Genomic DNA, 17,909 nt, shown 5'->3' with positions numbered 1-17,909 from the left:
CGAGAGGTCCCGGGTTCGATCCCCTATCGGGTCATGATGGAAAATGATATTTTTCTGATTAGCCCGGATCTTGGATGTTTATCTATATATGTATTTGTTATAAAATATAGTATCGCATAACACAAGTCTCGAACTTCTTTGGGGCTAGCTCAATCTGTGTGATTTGTCCTAATATATTTATTTATTTTAAAATAATATGATATAATTTATCTGTACTGTGGTATGTCAATTTAATGAATAACTTTCATTGTATTATTGCTCCATCCTACGCCAAAATGATGATTTGATTTTGAAAATGATCCTTCCTCAAGAAAATTTACGGATCGTAATGAAAGCGCGGCCGCAGCGGTCGAAACCTTTTACGGAACGATTCAATGTTCAATTTAGGAACCTGAAAGAATCGCTTTCATACTAAAAATAAGTCGACCTACGAATTTGCCATGCAGATCAGTTTAGGTCGCAAAGTGGATCGAGTTATGGTAAGCTCCCTTGTGTAACTATCGCCTTGCCTTCCTACCTTTCATCAAGGCATCGTGCCGTGTCTCAAACGTAATAAATCCCAATCCTAACTATACCAATCACAACCAATATTATAAATGCATAAGTAAGTTTGTTTGTTACCTCTTCACGCATTATCTACTGGACGGATTATTACGAAATTTGGTTCGCAAGAAAACAACTTGGAACACATAGTATACTTTTTATCCCGAAATTCCCACGGGAGCGAAGTCCCGGGGCGTAGTTAGTAGTGAAATAAAAAATACCCTAATAATTATCTGTCCCTCACTCGGCTACGAAAATACCTATTCCACTTCGCATTGCCTACGCGCAAATACGCACAAAACCCTGGTAAAATCAAAGTAGCTAGTGTTTATGTAAATCACGTCCAGTGAGGCACCGTTTACATTCAAAGCTGTCATACCACTGCGGGCTTATGGCCTGTAAATTTTAACTGTTATTGTAGGTGTGAAATGTAATATTCTCACGAGCATACCTTTGCTTGGGTGCTTATAATACCTTCACGCAATAAGAGATACGGTGTTTTGGATTACATTTTGGTGTAAGTAAAGTAGTAATGTTAATTTTTAACACACTTTTTTTAAGTACAAGACTAATGACAAACAATTCGGTGAGTCGTTAATAAATTAATCGAAATAAAGTAGGTACTTACCTACTTTTCAAACCTAAGATTTTTTTCGAATAATGGGATATGTTCGCTATTTTAATATATTTTTAAAATAGCAAACATTCACATATTTCGCATAAATTCTTAATCCAATCTACATAAATAAACACAATTAATCTTCTTCTGCTAGTTTAAAACCTAATTAAAACTATGTTACTAAGTAGGTAGTGGCACCACTGTTTTGATGAAGCGAGTTAAACAATCCCAGGATTAAAGGTAGAGTCCCACTTTGAGACTCGCTTAGGAAAGTATATTTGTTTAGGATTTTGTTGGACTTGCTATTTTGGGGTCATATACGGGTAATTCACCTTGTGAGATAGGTAAGTAATAACAATGATTGGTATTACTGTATTTAATGCTTAGATGCCGATTTGCTAGAGGTCTAGTTATATTTTAAAATTTGCATTGCATCCATATTAGATCATATCGATATATATATATATTATAATCAGCACTCGGATCACAATCATAACCTGTTTTGATATACCTTTTGACTATGTACATTATGTACTTTTATATATTATTAGAAAGAAAAAAAAACATTGTAAGAAACAATAATGGTAAGCCGATCTGGCATGATAGGGACCAACACTGTTCAAATGAGTTTCTTTCGGCATTTCTTCTCAGCAGTGGTCGTTCCGAAATGCCAGTAGTTTGTAGCTTGTGAGAAATAACTATAAATATAAAGATTGACGAGAAAAAGTGCCTGTGAAGGTCTAATTTCTGAATAAATGATTTGAATTTGAATTTTGAATTTGATCAACTATCGACACTATGCTGAGCAAATGCAGGATTAAAAATTGCTTTTGTGTGCAGTTTGATTACATTTTATTTATATACAAGATAAATGTCATGTTAAAAAATCATGGAAGTAAGTTTGTTACCTCTTCGTAGTAGTAGTGGTTCCATTAAAAAAAAAATATTTTCATGCATTTTCCACAAAAATGTATTGATCGGTATAAAAACAAAACGCAACGTCACGTTGTAATCGCTTTGACATTGAGTGACATTGACAGTTGACATGATCACTAAATTTTCATTTCATTTTCGTGTTTGTGTTGGAAAATAAGATTGCATCATATTTCATTATTGAAATTTCTGAAAAATGGGTAATGCGAGCGCAAAAGCTGTGGATGTAAAAGTACCAGAGTTGCCGGCGCCAGTTGAAAATGCTGAGAAGCCCAAACTAAAGCCGTGTTGTGCCTGCCCGGAGACAAAAAGAGCGCGCGATGCATGGTAAGGTTATATGCACATTTTCTAGATTTTATAGTAAATTACGCAATCGCATTCTAGAAGACTCATTTATTGACTTTCCCACGTCTTGCCTTTGTTTATTTTTGGCTTGTCGTGCTACAAATAGCACCGAATTCAATTTCTGAATATATAATCGTCTTTACATCGTGTCAATTTTAATCTCTCCACAACTGGAGCTTTTGTTTTAAATTAAATCAACTATTTTTTTATAATATTGTTAACAAGTTTCATATTTTCTTTGTTAATCTATTGTCCGGGATCGAACATCAGAAAGATTATTGTTGACCAACCTTTTTTTACCAACATACTCTGTGGCATTTTACACTAAACACACATTTTACGCTTGGTCAAAGTGGAAAATGATATTTTTCTTATTAGCCTGTGTCATGGATATTTAAATAAATAAAAAAATAAGCTGATTAGACATAAAAATACTGTAAATAAGAAATATAAATGTATATTTATACATTATATTTATGTCTAATCAGCTCAATCTATGTGATGTAATATAAATCAACCTTTTTCATAATTAAACATAGTAAATAGTATTGGCCTAAATAGTATTCACAATATTTTTTTTCTTCTATTCCAGCATCATAGAGAATGGTGAAGAGAATTGCAGTCCACTGATCGAGGAGCACAAGGCTTGCATGAGGAGAATGGGATTCAACATCTAAATCAAACCAACAATCACTAGTCATTCCTGTCAACTTAAAATGTTATCCAACATGTAGGCCATACATGTTCATTTATATCTCAATGTGTTGAGTAAAAAGTAAATTTTACTTTTAAAGAAACATTTTAACAGTCAGCGGCTGTATAAGTTTGATTATTTTGTTCATTCTTTGAATGTCTGTAAAAGTGTTACAGAATCAGCCCTTACGTACAAAAATTTAAATGTAAGTTATTCTATTATGACAAAGGCCAGTGCTGATTTATATGTTTTCTAGACAGATAATTTTGGAAGATAAAGAATTTTAATAAACTCATAGTTTTTGCTGAGCCTTACACACTATGTGTTGTATAAGTACATAGGTATTCTATTAAAACTCCTCTGCTTCAAACTCGCTCACATTTATGTGTGATAATTTTAAACAAAACAGTGAAATTCTGAGCGAGAAACTTTTGACAATATTTCTTTTATTCTTTGGGTTTATATTTTAATGTGATTGACCCATTTAAGTTATCAACTTTTATAACCATTGTGCCTAATGATATAATTACAGGCCACACCTGCATTTTACGTACTTCAATTTATTTAGCCTTTGTTAGTGACAGCTAAACATTATTAACAAAAAATTACTGTATACTTACATTAATACTTACATTATTTATTTTAGAATTAATTGTGTAAATAAAAAATGTTTTTTTTTGTTATATAGGATTTTTATTTATCTAATAATTACTTTTTTAACCTTTAATTGTAATCGTATGCCAGTTCCACACGCCAAATGTATGAACATAGTGTACATTGAATGTAGGAATTAATAGTTTGAATGTAGTTTGAAAAATGCTTATATTTACTGCCTTAGTTCGGCAAACTGGTGCGATAGTGTGGAGCCGGCATTATGTCTTTAGGGTTAAGCCTGTAATGACACGTGGATAATGAGAATTTTAAAAAAGTGGATAATGATAAATAAATAAAAGTCGTTATTGTAAAAGTTGGTAGTTATTTAGCTGTTTAAAATGTAAAAAAAGCAGATTAAACAAACTGTTTAACTATTACCATCATCATGTAATCTAAGAACTTTATTCTTGGAGTTTTATCCATTTTAGTATATTTTGCAGCATCTACTTTCATCCTACACGACACGATGACCATAATCTATTGCCCTACTAATATTATAAACGAACGTTTGTGTGGATGTAGGTATGTATTTTTGTTACTCTTTCACGCAAAATCTACTGGACCGATTGTTATGTGAACATAACCTGGAATAAAACAGGGTAATTTTTATCCCGAAATTCCCACGGGAGCGAAGCCCCGGGGCGCAGTTAGTTACCTATAAATGCCTTTCTTCGCTTCAAGCTTCTATTTCTCCTTCAATCAAACATCATTCCTTGTTATTATGTTCTTTCTTTTTTAATTTGATCTAGTAAGTACTTCCTCTTTGTTGTTTAATTATAATAAAACTCATTTAACAACTAATCTATTTAATAAGTAAGATACTTTATAAGTCCAGAGTCAAAGATCATTTTATCAGAAAAATTCGACGTAAGGGGAATTTGTTTTATCTGTTTACGCGAACCGACAAGAGTGCGCGTTGATTTCTAAGCAAATTTTACTGTGCAATAAATAAGCCTGAATTTTCAGCCATAAGTGCCATCATATTTTCAACTAGTTTTAGTTATTAGATAGGTTGATATTTTAGTACCTATTAGTTTGGAGATGCGTGATGTGAAATCGGGGGACTTCGATGGCGATTTGTCTGCGCCGAGCTCCGTGCATTCTGTAGACAGTTACGAGCACGAGTAAGTACCTATAGTCTGTCGTGTCGTGTTAATTTTTTAAATAAGGAAATTTTGCTCGTAATTTTCCGATTGGCTTCCAAATATTTTTGCATACTCTTCTGGAATCAAAGAACGAATTAAAACAATATATTTTATGCATTCTCGCTCTGGTTTTCAATGGGTTATGCAGAAGAAGTCTACACCTATAAGATTAAAACCAATTCTACTTATCTTTTTACTGTTAGAATTGCATCGAGTTCACAAAATTGTGAATAGGTACCTATTCCATTTCATTTATAAAAAATAATTCTAAGAATGCCTACTTACTTCACTATAACTACAATTATACAAACATACCTAGGTACTTAATATTACACACACATCTTATCTACAACAAACCTGATTCATTGGAAAGAAATAGGGACGAACTCCCGACGCATACGCACACAACAAACAAATAATAACCCATATCTTCCCACACGTGATTACAGACAATGTACACGGGTCACTGTCCTTTTAATAAAATAAAAAGGAATTGAAAGATGTACACACACCCCTACCAAAAGGTTGAAAACATTTAGTCGCAGAAAGTCCACTAGTAGGTATATCAAAATGACTCCATGAAAATGTAGTGAACGAAATCGGGCATAATAGGTATATATATATTATATTAAATATTAGTATATATTATTATATTAAATACTTATTATATGAACAAATCACACAGATTGAGCTACTTAGCCCCAAAGTAAGTTCGAAACTTGTGTTATGGGATACTAACTCAACGATACTATATTCTATAATATACACATATATAGATTAACATCGAAGACCCAGGTCAATCTGAAAAAGATAATTTCCCATGTTGACCTGACCGGGGATCGAACCCGGGACCTCCAGTGTAGCAGTCCGGCAGTGATGACCATTAGGCCACGGAGGTCGTCCATAGGTAAATACCATATGTCCTTCTCCATATTTCAAACTACATGTATGCAAAATTTGAAGAAGATTGGTTGAGTAGATAGAGCGTGAAGAGGTAACAAACTTAGGTACTTCCGCATTTATAATATGAAGTTAGGATATGAGGTTATGACAATCTAAAGAGCAATCTATCAATACCATGGAATTAGTAGGTACGTTGTACGAAGTAGGTACTTACAATAAAACTTTCGGCCGCAATAAGAAAATGAGTAGGTACAGCGCCTCACACGTCTTTAAGAACGATTAAACTAATAATGACCTACAATCTGTGATTCCTGATAGGTACCATTTGCCGATGAGAATTAAAAAAAAGTGAACGACGTTTATAATAAAAAATATGAACACTACAACTTAATAATGTAACGATACTACCCTCAAAACTTCGAAATATCTTTCACCAAACAATACGAACCTCAGAAAATAACTCAGATTGTTTAGTGATAAGTAAATAGATAAGTACCTACTTACGTAATTTTTCGATTTATTCTTAGGTTTTCAAAGGGTTATGTGTGTTGAGGTACTTAGTTTATCAAAGTTATAGGGAGTGAAAATAATTAGGATGACGGAATACCGATACCGATTACATCAGCCTGACCCTGGTCAATAAATCTTATTAAGGAAAGCAAATAGCAACGCGTGCGAAAATAGGTAAGTTATTTTATACAAGTATGGATATGTCCATTTATTATGATAAATAAATTAATTAAATAAACGAACGAACGAACGAACAAACAAGCAAACAAACAAATAAATACATCATTTATTGCAGGCACTTGTAAAATACATGACCCATATCACACGATAGACTAAAATAAAAATAGTATCAAATAAAATAATACTATTTACTATTACTGTCGCGATGCACGGAAAGCCAATATCTTAAGATAGGGCTGCTCAGACACTCAGATAAAGTTCGGAGCATCTCGTTGTTCGAGTTTCGGATGCATAAGGGTGAAGCCAAACGAGCGTAATTTTGTGAGTTATGAGTCGCAGAAAATAAGTTGCGAAATTTCTGCTGCATTCGGTTTCATACAAAAAGGCCGTTTGTGCCAAACGACGACTCAAAATGAGTTATCTGCCGACTCACACATGTAAACGCGACGGAAATTCGGTCGGGCGGGGCGAGGGAAGTGGGGAGGGGTGAAGATCGGGATCGGGTAACACACTACATTACAGAGTGCGTAGGAGTCGACACGTCGTCTTCTGAATACATATCTTCGGAACATGCTTCGTAAATACACAATATTTTTAATGGATCCATCACATTTGATAACACGAACATCCCGTACCAACGCTAGATAGCTCAACAGAAATTCAGTTGAACTTAAAATAAGTGAATGAAAATACGCGACTCACAACTCACAAAATTACGCTCGTTTGGCTTCACCCTAAGTAGAGTATTTCTTCCAGTGTCCAGGGCAGTGTCAGTTTCTAAACAATTGAAGTCTCTCTTCTCTTCGCGGCTCTAACGCAAAGAAACCCGTCAGCGTAAAAAATGTGATCTTTCAACTAGCCGCTTGCCTGACGGTAACCCTCCTTGGGTGATAGTGTTGCTGACCAGCTATGAGGGTCTATGTGTCCCTACTCGCGTAGTCGTGAGTCTTGTGACATTCACAAGGGGATAAGGAGTGGTCCTAAGTACCTATTCTAGCGCACGTGAGTACCTAATATCTGACTAGACTACCGAATAGTGAGCATTGTTTAATAGTCTTCATAAGTATTCAGAGTAAATACCTAGGTATGATTTTTCTTATTTCAAGTGATGATAGATTAGATAACAACATAACTAAGACTAGAATTGCTTAGCAAGTTTTTAATTTCGTATAATAACTACGTAACTTAGTTAAAAATCCTAGAAAACTTAACAAGAAAAGCTACGTGGCTTATTTTGTTTTTTAGGTAGGACAGATGTACCGACAGATAACTCCTCAAATAGCTTGTATTACAAAGTAAGTTTATCTGAGAAAGATCAAGGATTGCACGCGTCAAAGGAACGCGCGTCGAATGCCTTGAAAATTGACTTATTTATTGGGACATTTACCTTAACAAGATAACCTTTGTAATTCACTTGAGTACCTATACTTGAAATACGATTTACCTAAAGTTCGGACATCATAAGTTGCCTAGCGGACTCCTGAGCTCTAGCCAGAAAGAAACCGGATGACCAGGGAAAAGCTGAAATAAAAATACCATGCTTATCTCTGACATATGATGGCATTTTTATTCTAATTTAAAAGTTGACAAAAATCGATCTCGATGATCGATTTTTTGAACATCGTTTGAGAATTTGATATCCATTGCACCATTCTAGTATAGCTCTTTGATGATGTTATACTTAGTAGGTAGCAGGCGCGTGGTCCAGATGATGGAGATTATTCCTATCCTATGGACGAATGCAACTCCAGAGTATCACATACGCCTTGCTGACCCTGAATGATATATTACCACGACCTTTTTGATCAACTCGAAGTTGTAGTTTTGGCTTGGATAAAAATAAAATGAGCTAACATCTTTCTGGATTCAAAATCGGTTTTCACAAAGCCTATTTATACTTAAATTTCATCATCACTTACCAAATTTTTAAATTGGAAACTAAGTGTAAGGTATGTTCACAAAATGCTAACAAGTCAAACACATCTATAACATACATATCAACTCAGGAATCAATGTAAACTTTGCGTGATGTACATAAATATTTGCGCACGAACATAAAATAATGTCGCTCCGAGTTCCCGCCATTTGAGAAAAGTCATCAAGTGAGAATAACGTCTGGTCTTACCTATATATATTTTTTTAGAATATTCAGCAGTGACTGCTCCGATTTTTACGACGTGGAAACCGATGAGCGGAGTCGAAGGAATAATAGAAACATCAAGTTAGTTATTTTCCCAATTTTTTGCCAATTTATTATTTTCTTATTTGTGTTTATTTTTTACCAAACACTTTTCTATGATAAGTAGATACCTAACATGAGAGAATTCGAATTTTTTATCAACAAATTCTAAAATATCAAAGAAGGCAATCCAAACGCGCAAAGACAGCTTGCTATCCACTAATCTACCCTAACTATACTTCCTTCTGAAGAAAAACTTTTTTTTTCTCTGCAATCAGCTCCAGGATATCAACTCCTTGCAGCCACCTGATCATGGACCGATTGGAAACCTCACCATTGTTGACCACAGTACCCATACATGGCTACAACAACTTTAACGGACATGTAAGTTTTTTAAACTTTTTATTCTATTAGAAACTTAATATATTTATTGTTTTCAACCGGTTAATACTGGTTGAAATCACGAGATATTTATAATATAGGCCCTCCATAATCTTTAGTCGAATCGGTGATGGTGTAGTGAATAAAAACAGTAATCTGTATTTTCCCAGTCACTTCCTCAGCCGTCAAGCATAGGAGCCCAGGGTGTACTGCAGATAGACACGTATTATGCTTTTACCCTAGCGAAGTCGGGACCACAGAGTGCCTACTTTAAATTATATTGGTCGGGACTCAACAGGCCCCTAGTTTTTTATAAGTAGGCAACATTGCCTCCACGTTTGCTAGAATCTGAAACGGTTCTCCGACAATTGCTTCGTCTAAGAACGTTTCGTCGACAGAATGTTTCGACATGCGTTTGAACGACAGAACCCTTCATCTACGAATGATTCGCCGACATAATGTCTCCTCTATTCTGTCGACGAATCGTTCGTAGATGAAGGGTTTCAGACTCCACTTTCTAGAAGTCGCACAAGCATATAAACATATGTTAACTAAATATATTCTATTTGGCGAATAAATATATTTTTTTTATAATAATAAATAGCTGATTTTGATGTTTTCTTAAATTGATTGATGATAATGATTGATTGATCTAGTCAAAAGGAACAGTTCTGCATGAGATTCAGCGCCCTTCAAATTGATCCACTCGGTTCTGTTCTAGAGACCTCGCATTGACCCGTAAATTGGGTCGTCTCAAATTAGATTTTGCTAATTAAATTGAAGTCGTCATTGATAGGTATAAATTTATTTCTGAATACTGTATGCATTTTGATGACTATAACTTTGTGTCTTACATATATTTACTACGAAATGTGATAATATCAACTTAACAACTATTTTTCTCATATCGTGTAAAAAAAGAACATAATGACGTGCTTACGAGTTTTATGTTTCATGGTAGCCCCCCAGATAACCACTGGCTTTTTGTACGGACACATCTTCACCTATAATTTATAAAACTCTTGCGTTACTGAGTGACTGAATGACAGACAACGCACAGCCGAAACTACTGGGCGTCAAAAGCTGAAATTTAGTGTGTAGGTTCCTAGGACAGTGTAGGGGAGCACTAAGAAGGGATTTCCTGAAATTCCCACGGGAAACGGATTTTTAGTCACATTCGAATTTTTGGGCAAAAGCTAGTTAATAAATATTAATAACTTACAAGTAGTACACGCGCACGTACCTTTTTATATATCGTAGGTTTGAGATATAGCTTCATAATCTATGGAATTTTATCACTTTCAGCCCCATACAGAACTTACGTCGAGTAAAATTATATCATCCTACGAGAGGATGGAGAATTCTAAGAGACATGAGAAGAAACAACAGAGCTCTTTAGTCACGATGTAAGTTTTTATCATCGACTAGCTGTTACCCGCGGCTGCACCCGCGGAAGTCAGTAGCCTACGTCACTGTTCAAACTTATATCTACCTAATTCAAAAAGTTGTACAATTATTTGCTACGTTTTGAAGTGAAAGAAATACAAACAAATACACATGTATATTTATAATAATATGAGTAGAGTACGGATGGATATGCTTCTCATCAGTTCGTAAGTAGCTGATCGATTACATTATTACGACCGAATTAAAGGACCTTTATAACCTCTGTTTATTGACGACCTCGGTGGCGCAGTGGTAAAGTTCTTGCCACTGAACCGAGAAGTCCCGGGTTCGATCCCCGGTCGGGTCATGATGGAAAATGATCTTTTTCTGATTGGCCCGGGTCTTGGATGTTTATCTATATATGTATATGTTATAAAAATATAGTATCGTTGAGTTAGTATCCCATAACACAAGTCTCGAACTTACTTTGGGGCTAGCTCAATCTGTGTGATTTGTCCTAATATATTTATTTATATTGTATTTTTTATTTCAGATTCTCAGTATGGAACACAATAATGGGTTCGTCTCTGCTGACGATGGCGTGGGGGGTGGAGCGAGCCGGTCTCCCAGCTGCCCTTGTACTAGTAGCTGTCATGGCCGCCTTGTGTCTCTACACTGCCCATGTACTGCTCAGGGTAAACTTGCATCATGGTAATTGATTTTTTTATTAATAAAACTTAGTGGATGATGGTTGCCTGAACGCTCAACTCCCACGCTTGGAGTCCCATGTGTGAGCTATAATGTAGACTGTCTATGATACTAAAAGTCATTCTGGCATAATAGTCTAGAGTCAAGTCGCTGCCCTAAGCTTTCGTCTCTCATCTTTGCATTATCACTGATGAATTCGAGGCTACGACGCCTCCGTAGACCGGACCGTAAAAATAAACCTTAAAATTTGGAATATTCGGCTGTGATTTTAGCACCTGCAACTTGCATAACGCCAGACCTCCTTGGAAATGCTTGCTAGTTGCCTATCTCGGTTACCTAATCAGGTTTCTCATTACGCCCTAAATCGAAGTATCACTTTTTTAATCTTATACCAAAACTAAATACCTATAACAAACTTAAGCAATAAGCAAGTGTGAAGTGTCTGTTTAGCTCAGTTTAGGCCATTGAGTGTTGTCCATTTTATTTATAAATATAAAAAATAATATAAATAAAGCTACAACCGAGCTGTTAGGAAATATTCACCGCAGTCAGTGTCTGGTTTGCCTCTAGCACCCACTCCACTGGCTAAGGATGTCTAGTTCTACGTGAACTCTTTAATGACCCAACTCACAAGTGAGCCGGTGCAAAAACAATCTAAAGCTAGGCGGGGTATGCTTGACCAGTATCAGAACATGTGCGATTGTGGCTTCTCCCCACAATCGATGGCTCATCTTCTCGCCTGTCCTGAATGTCCAAATACCAGCACACGGGCTGACTTGATGCCAGCTTCCATTTAGTGGCTCGGTTCCGGCATGAATATATTTAGCACCATAAAACGTTGTAGATTTGCCATCGAAACGCAAAGAAGAAGGAGAATAACCCAACGTTCTATATTCTAGGCACGGTGACCTGCGAGGTGCCAGCACTCTGCAGGACGCTGTTAGGCAGGCCTGCAGAGGTGGTGGCCCACGGGTTCAGCCTCGTGGTGCTACTGGGCGCCAACATCGTCTACTGGATACTAATTACCAACTTCTTGTACTTCACTGTCAATTATTTCGCTGGTAAGCATTTATATTGATTTATTCTGTACTAAATTAATGGGTTGTGTTAGTGAGTCTTCGAAGTCGCCAGTTTTCGAAGACTCAAAGTAAAGGCAAAGCAGAAATTAAATATAACATAAACTTTTTCACTTAAGTTAATAACCATACAAATAACAAAGATAAATTATTTTGTTCAGGGTAAAACCACAATGCAGAGTTACTTTACCGTTACCATAGATACAATAGACTATTCTATTTCATACTAGCGCCCCGGCCCGGTATCGCACGAGATCTATACACCTTCGGGGATAATTGTCTATGTAACAGCGAAAACTACATCAAAAACCGTTGCGTAGCTTAGAAACAGACAGACGACGTGAAGGACTATTTTGTTATATTAATACTACTTACCTACTAAAAGTAACAGTTCCTCGTCAGCGTGCGCAGTGCGACTTTGCTATCGAGTCGTAGTGAGACGTAGTTAACCAATCACAGCGCGCCATTGTGACGCAACGACGACCACACCGTAATGTAATTGGTTCGCTGCGTCTCACTTCGAATCGATACGATAGTGAGAAGTGAAAATAAAACACGCACTTCTCCCCCAGATCTCCGAAACTCAAACACGACGGAGTACAACTCGACCCTGCTCTGTCCGAAACACGATGGTGTGAACGGCTCCCTCATCATTCCTGTGGACACTGACAGCACGCTGTATTGGGGGCTGCACACCACGGTGCCTATTTATGTCGCCATAATCGTCTTCCCACTGCTCAACTTTAAAAACGTTACCTTTTTCACCAAATTTAACTCTTTGGGTAAGGAAAATCTATTCTCTGCATGAAATAGGCCGAGTCCCCGTGCGCAGCATGCGCATGTTACGACTGCGCCATCTAGTGATGGATAGCCAAACCATAACAAGATGGCTTGCTTACTTTAAATTGATTATAAGTTTAACATAATATGGTTAGATAACGCTGGCGACTTAACGATAGATATATTTGAAAATTGTTAAAAACCTAAGCACTTTTTCCCTGGCTTCCAACCAATAAATATTATTTACGGATTATTAGATATTTTGGCCACCTAATTTATCATCTACTTTGAGCCACATGGCACAGACCTTCCATATGGTCGGATGAAGAAGACAAGATTATTATATAATAGTAGATGTTGCTTGCTCGTTCATTTCGTGCGTCCGCTCATAACTATTATTATACTTATTATGAAACCTATACAAGATTTTAGGTTAGAACTTTCGCCATACAACTGTAAAAACCGCAACAAATTCCATTTAGTAGTTTTCGCTTGATGCACGAACAAACAAACAGACAAAAATTGTAAAAAAAAATATTATTATTTTAGCTTCTATTAATCCCATAAAAAGATATTTATGTACAGACAGATCACTTACAATTTTATTATATGTATTAAATACATATGATTTACTATATATAATATCATTCTTTATCCTCCACAGGTACCCTGTCAGTGGCGTACCTACTCATATTCGTGCTGACCAAAGGCGTCATCTGGGGCGTCAACATCAGCGCGCACGCGGCCGACATGCACATCGGGAGGAACGCAGCCGTCCTCAGTGGAATGTTGGCTTTGTCCTTCTACATTCACAACATAATCATCACAATCATGAGCAATAACGCGAGACAAGAGAATAATGTAAATTACCTAATTTAATAATGTACCTACCTATCTCCCTTATCCCGAAATTCCCACAGGAGCGAAGCCCCGGGGCACAGCTAGTCTGTTATATATATTCCATGTGTCTATTAATGATTTAAAACAAATTTTAGTTTAGTTTATGAATGTACAACTCGTACGAATCAACTGTGCACTCCGCTGGAATGTGAGCCCTCTCCCGCGTGGTGCACAGTTAATTGTACGAATTAATTTAATTCAAGTAATACCTACTTTTCTTAGGGACGAGACCTTGCCATAGCATTTATCCTGGTGACCCTGACGTACACGCTGGTCGGAGCTGGATTCTATATCTGCTTTCCTCTGGCCAAGTCTTGTATAGAAGACGTAAGTATCCTATTTTATTTTTACAAACTCTCATTCTCGCTCTGAGCGTTTTCTCAGTCAAGTTCTCTTATCCGCTTCGCACTGTCTTCGGCTGTATTTGGACGCGTGTCCTTGACGACGTCAAGTCAGCACTTCTTGGGTAGCAAGGGGCAACGGGGATAGTTAGGTATTTCTGACTTTTTTTTCCATTTGCATGTGCAACTTGTATGTGTTCATCAATATTCCTTTTCACCACGCAAATACAAAAAAACTGTAGTAATAATAGTCATCGTCATATCGAGCATGTTAACACTGGTGTCAGATTTTATTCAAGTCGCCTAAAGGCATCTGACATAACTTTCACAACTACTTACCGCCATCTAGTGGCAGGTAGTCGCATACACACTAGTGAACTAAACTGTCCCCGAGTTTTCCTTCACCAGAAGCAAGTGGTGGTCTATGAAAACTACTATATGATGAGTCAGATTGGTATACAAACTCATATGGCACGAGTAGGATACGAACCTGAGACCTTTCGACCCACAGGCGGACGTCTTAACCATTACACCCACCGCTTCAATAATATAGTAAATATTCAGTAAAATAGTAAAAAAATGCTATTAAAATAAAACTATTACCAGCATATGATATTTTTATAGTATAGCGTGTAAATGAGCATGCGGATATTTTCATGGTAAGCAAACACCGCAGCCCGTGGACACCAGCAACCCAATACGGGTCACTGATTCGTTGCCGACTTATTAAGAAAACGATAAACTCGTTTCTTGAAGGCCTCATTGTCTACAGTTAAAAGGAACAGCTGAGGAATATCCTCATTTAAAAAAATACTACTTTACGTTGTTTAGGTAATATTTATGAGGGATCGGGGAATCAGTCAAACAATATAGGTACCTAATACTTAAACTCTTGTATTTTCACCACAGAAATAATTTATGTACATCTCTAGTAAATCGTATGTAATCGTAACGTCTTCAAAAATCTCTTCGTGGTCATGTCTTCTCTCTCGCTCTAACATCCGTTCTCTCACTCTCAGCGTTTGAATACACATACAAAACTCTTTCATTCTTTTATCATATATTCGGATACATACCATTACCGCATTTATTAATAAAATGTTAATCTCTTACAGAATATCCTTAACAATTTCGAGATGCACGACGTAATGACGGCGGTAGCAAGAATATTGCTACTATTTCAGGTAAAAGCTCGTTGTAAGCTCACGTTCTGAAAGCTCGTTATTCTAATTCCGCACTTGATATTAGTAATTCCGAGCTTAGCATAGAAATTCTCCGTCTCATTGTCAATTTAAATCTTGGGTTATTTTGTATTAATGCTGAATAGTTAAGGGTTTACTATGATAATGCAGGTCTTTAGTGTAAATTACATCTAAGTTGGCTTCTGTTATGGCTTCAAACTGAAGACAATTTGCACTACCTACCTAAGTTGGTTATTCTGTGATAAGTTTTTAAATTTGATCAATCATAGTCTTATTCTGTGGATTGTGGATTGCATTAACGTTTTTAAGGATTTTTTTTTTTAATTAATGATTTCGAAAACGATAAATTTGTCCTTCGTCGTCGTCTTTAACATTACTCATTATAAATAATCTCTAGTATAGTTTTCTATACTAGTGCTACTAGCTAAGCTAGCTTTTATCACGCACTAACTATGGGCCGCGGCTTCGCCTGCATTTATTTCGTGTATCTGCTCAAACTTATTATTGTCAATATCTCGGGTTCTAAGCAACGTATCGTGATCAAACCTATACCTGATTTTAAGTTAGACCATCCGCTATACAACTGTGAAACCGCATCAAATTCCATAGAGTAGTTTTTGCGTGATGCGCGAACAAACATACTACAAAAATTCCCCATAAAAAAGCCCCATAAAGACCCCCATAAATATATCTCCAATGAACAGACATAGCCCTTGTACTATGTTTTATCATACTATATATATGTATATATAGATTTTGACGACCTCGGTGGCGCAGTGGTAATGCTTGCCTTTAAACAGAGAGGTCCCGGTCGGGTCATGGTGGAAAATGATCTTTTTCTGATTGGCCCTGGTCTTGGATGTTTATCTATATCTATATAAGTATGTATCTGTTATATATAGTATCGTTGAGTTAGTATCCCATAACACAAGTCTCGAACTTACTTTGGGGCTAGCTCTAGTGTGATTTTTGTCTTAATATATTTATTTTTATGTTATTTATATAGAATAATAATAAACTTACCCAGGTGGTGACAGTATACCCTCTAGTGGCTTACATGCTGCGTTCCGAAGCCATCCTACTGCTGCCATTTCCAGAATCGAGATGTCTGACTGTCTGTATAAACACGGTCATTGTGATCATGTGTATGTTAATCGCATGCGTCTGTCCTAACATTGGGACTATTATAAGGTAAGAGGCAAAATCCCTGACAAAAGCACTCCTCGACGAAAGTGGTTTGATTACATAAAGGATTGTACCGGACTTAAGATACAACCAACTGAAAATAGCGGCCCAAAGCCTGCCAGGGTTTCCGTATGCTGACCTCCAAACTTCAATTAGAAGATGGCACCCCATCATGATGATAAGGTCAAGTATCAAGTACAGCCCGGCGACTAACTTTTTAGTAGCTCTGCGGCTATCCGACCGACTCGAAAATAGTATGTAAACTGTGTGATATTCACAAGTTTGTAAGGATGTGTGTATGTAATAAGTATGTTTGTTACTCTTTCACGCAAAATCTACTTGACTGATTGTTATGAAATTTGGTACACGGGTAGAATATAACCTGGAATAACATATAGGGTACTTTTTATCCCGAAATTCCTACGGAAGCGAAACCCCGGGGCGCAGCTAATATATATATATACACCTAAGACCCAGATAGATCTGAAAAATATCATTTTCTGTATTGACCTGACTGGAGATCAAACTCGGGACCTTAAGTGTAGCAGTCTGGCATGATGACCATTAGGCCAAGAAGGTAATTACATTATGATTACAGATACACAGGTGCTGTTAGCGGCTTAGTCCACATCTTCACGCTTCCCTCCGTACTACAAATAAAGTCTTTAAAACTACGCGGGAAGCTCACCTGGTGGAAAACTGCGTTCTATTGCCTCATAGTATTGTTCGGAGCCATTAATCTTTTGATGCAGTTCTTTATCAGCGAGTAGTCGTCATTTTGGCACGCTAATTCTAAATTCGGGTCAGCAACGCCATGTTTTCGTGTTAGCTCACACAAAAACATATGTTTTCTTAACAGATTAGGGGCGTGGCCTAACAGTTATGTTAGAAAAATAACAAAAACAAAACGTTTTCCGAACCGAATGGATAACATGACCCCGCGTTCGCCTGCGGGGAAAACGTAGAGAAGAAGAATCTGAAGAAAGACGTAGGGCAGCACAGCGCAATATGCAGTACACAAACATAACAATAGTAGCCGCAGCGGACGGACGGGTTTCCTAATTTGTTTTTGTAACATGTTTTTATAAAATGTTTTGTTAGAAAATTGGCGCTCCGGACCCGGCTTAAGGAATTACCACCTTACGCCATTAAAAAACGTTTTAATTTTTTTTAAATGTTTTAAATCGTTCAATCAACGTAAATTACGTAGAGATATTAATACAATCGAAGATCAAGAAAACTATA

At 36.7% G+C, this 17,909-nt stretch overlaps 1 protein-coding gene across 5 annotated transcripts; it reads left to right on the top strand.

Annotated features, from left to right (window-relative positions):
• Nucleotides 1-3,113: 3,113 nt before the first annotated feature.
• On the top strand, nt 3,114-17,543 carry LOC128675585 (sodium-coupled neutral amino acid transporter 9 homolog). 5 transcript variants are annotated; one of them, XM_053755078.2, is made up of 13 exons: nt 3,114-4,912; nt 7,283-7,528; nt 8,670-8,747; nt 8,984-9,089; nt 10,392-10,492; nt 11,026-11,183; nt 12,080-12,241; nt 12,829-13,038; nt 13,701-13,897; nt 14,159-14,263; nt 15,393-15,461; nt 16,507-16,670; nt 17,263-17,543. In XM_053755078.2, exons 4-13 carry the CDS (start codon nt 9,018-9,020, stop codon nt 17,432-17,434), a joined length of 1,410 nt encoding a protein of 469 aa, XP_053611053.1. In that variant the 5' UTR covers nt 3,114-4,912; nt 7,283-7,528; nt 8,670-8,747; nt 8,984-9,017; the 3' UTR covers nt 17,435-17,543. The 5 variants fall into 5 exon arrangements, with proteins under 5 accessions (XP_053611053.1, XP_053611050.1, XP_053611051.1 ...); XM_053755079.2 differs by lacking the exon at nt 3,114-4,912 and adding an exon at nt 6,289-6,520; XM_053755075.2 differs by lacking the exon at nt 7,283-7,528.
• Nucleotides 17,544-17,909: the final 366 nt, after the last annotated feature.

This window comes from Plodia interpunctella, chromosome 14 (genome assembly GCF_027563975.2).
Source record: "Plodia interpunctella isolate USDA-ARS_2022_Savannah chromosome 14, ilPloInte3.2, whole genome shotgun sequence".
Taxonomy (NCBI): Eukaryota; Metazoa; Arthropoda; class Insecta; order Lepidoptera; family Pyralidae; genus Plodia; species Plodia interpunctella.
Note: the sequence above shows the minus strand (reverse complement) of the source record. Positions and strands in the feature narration are given on the sequence as shown.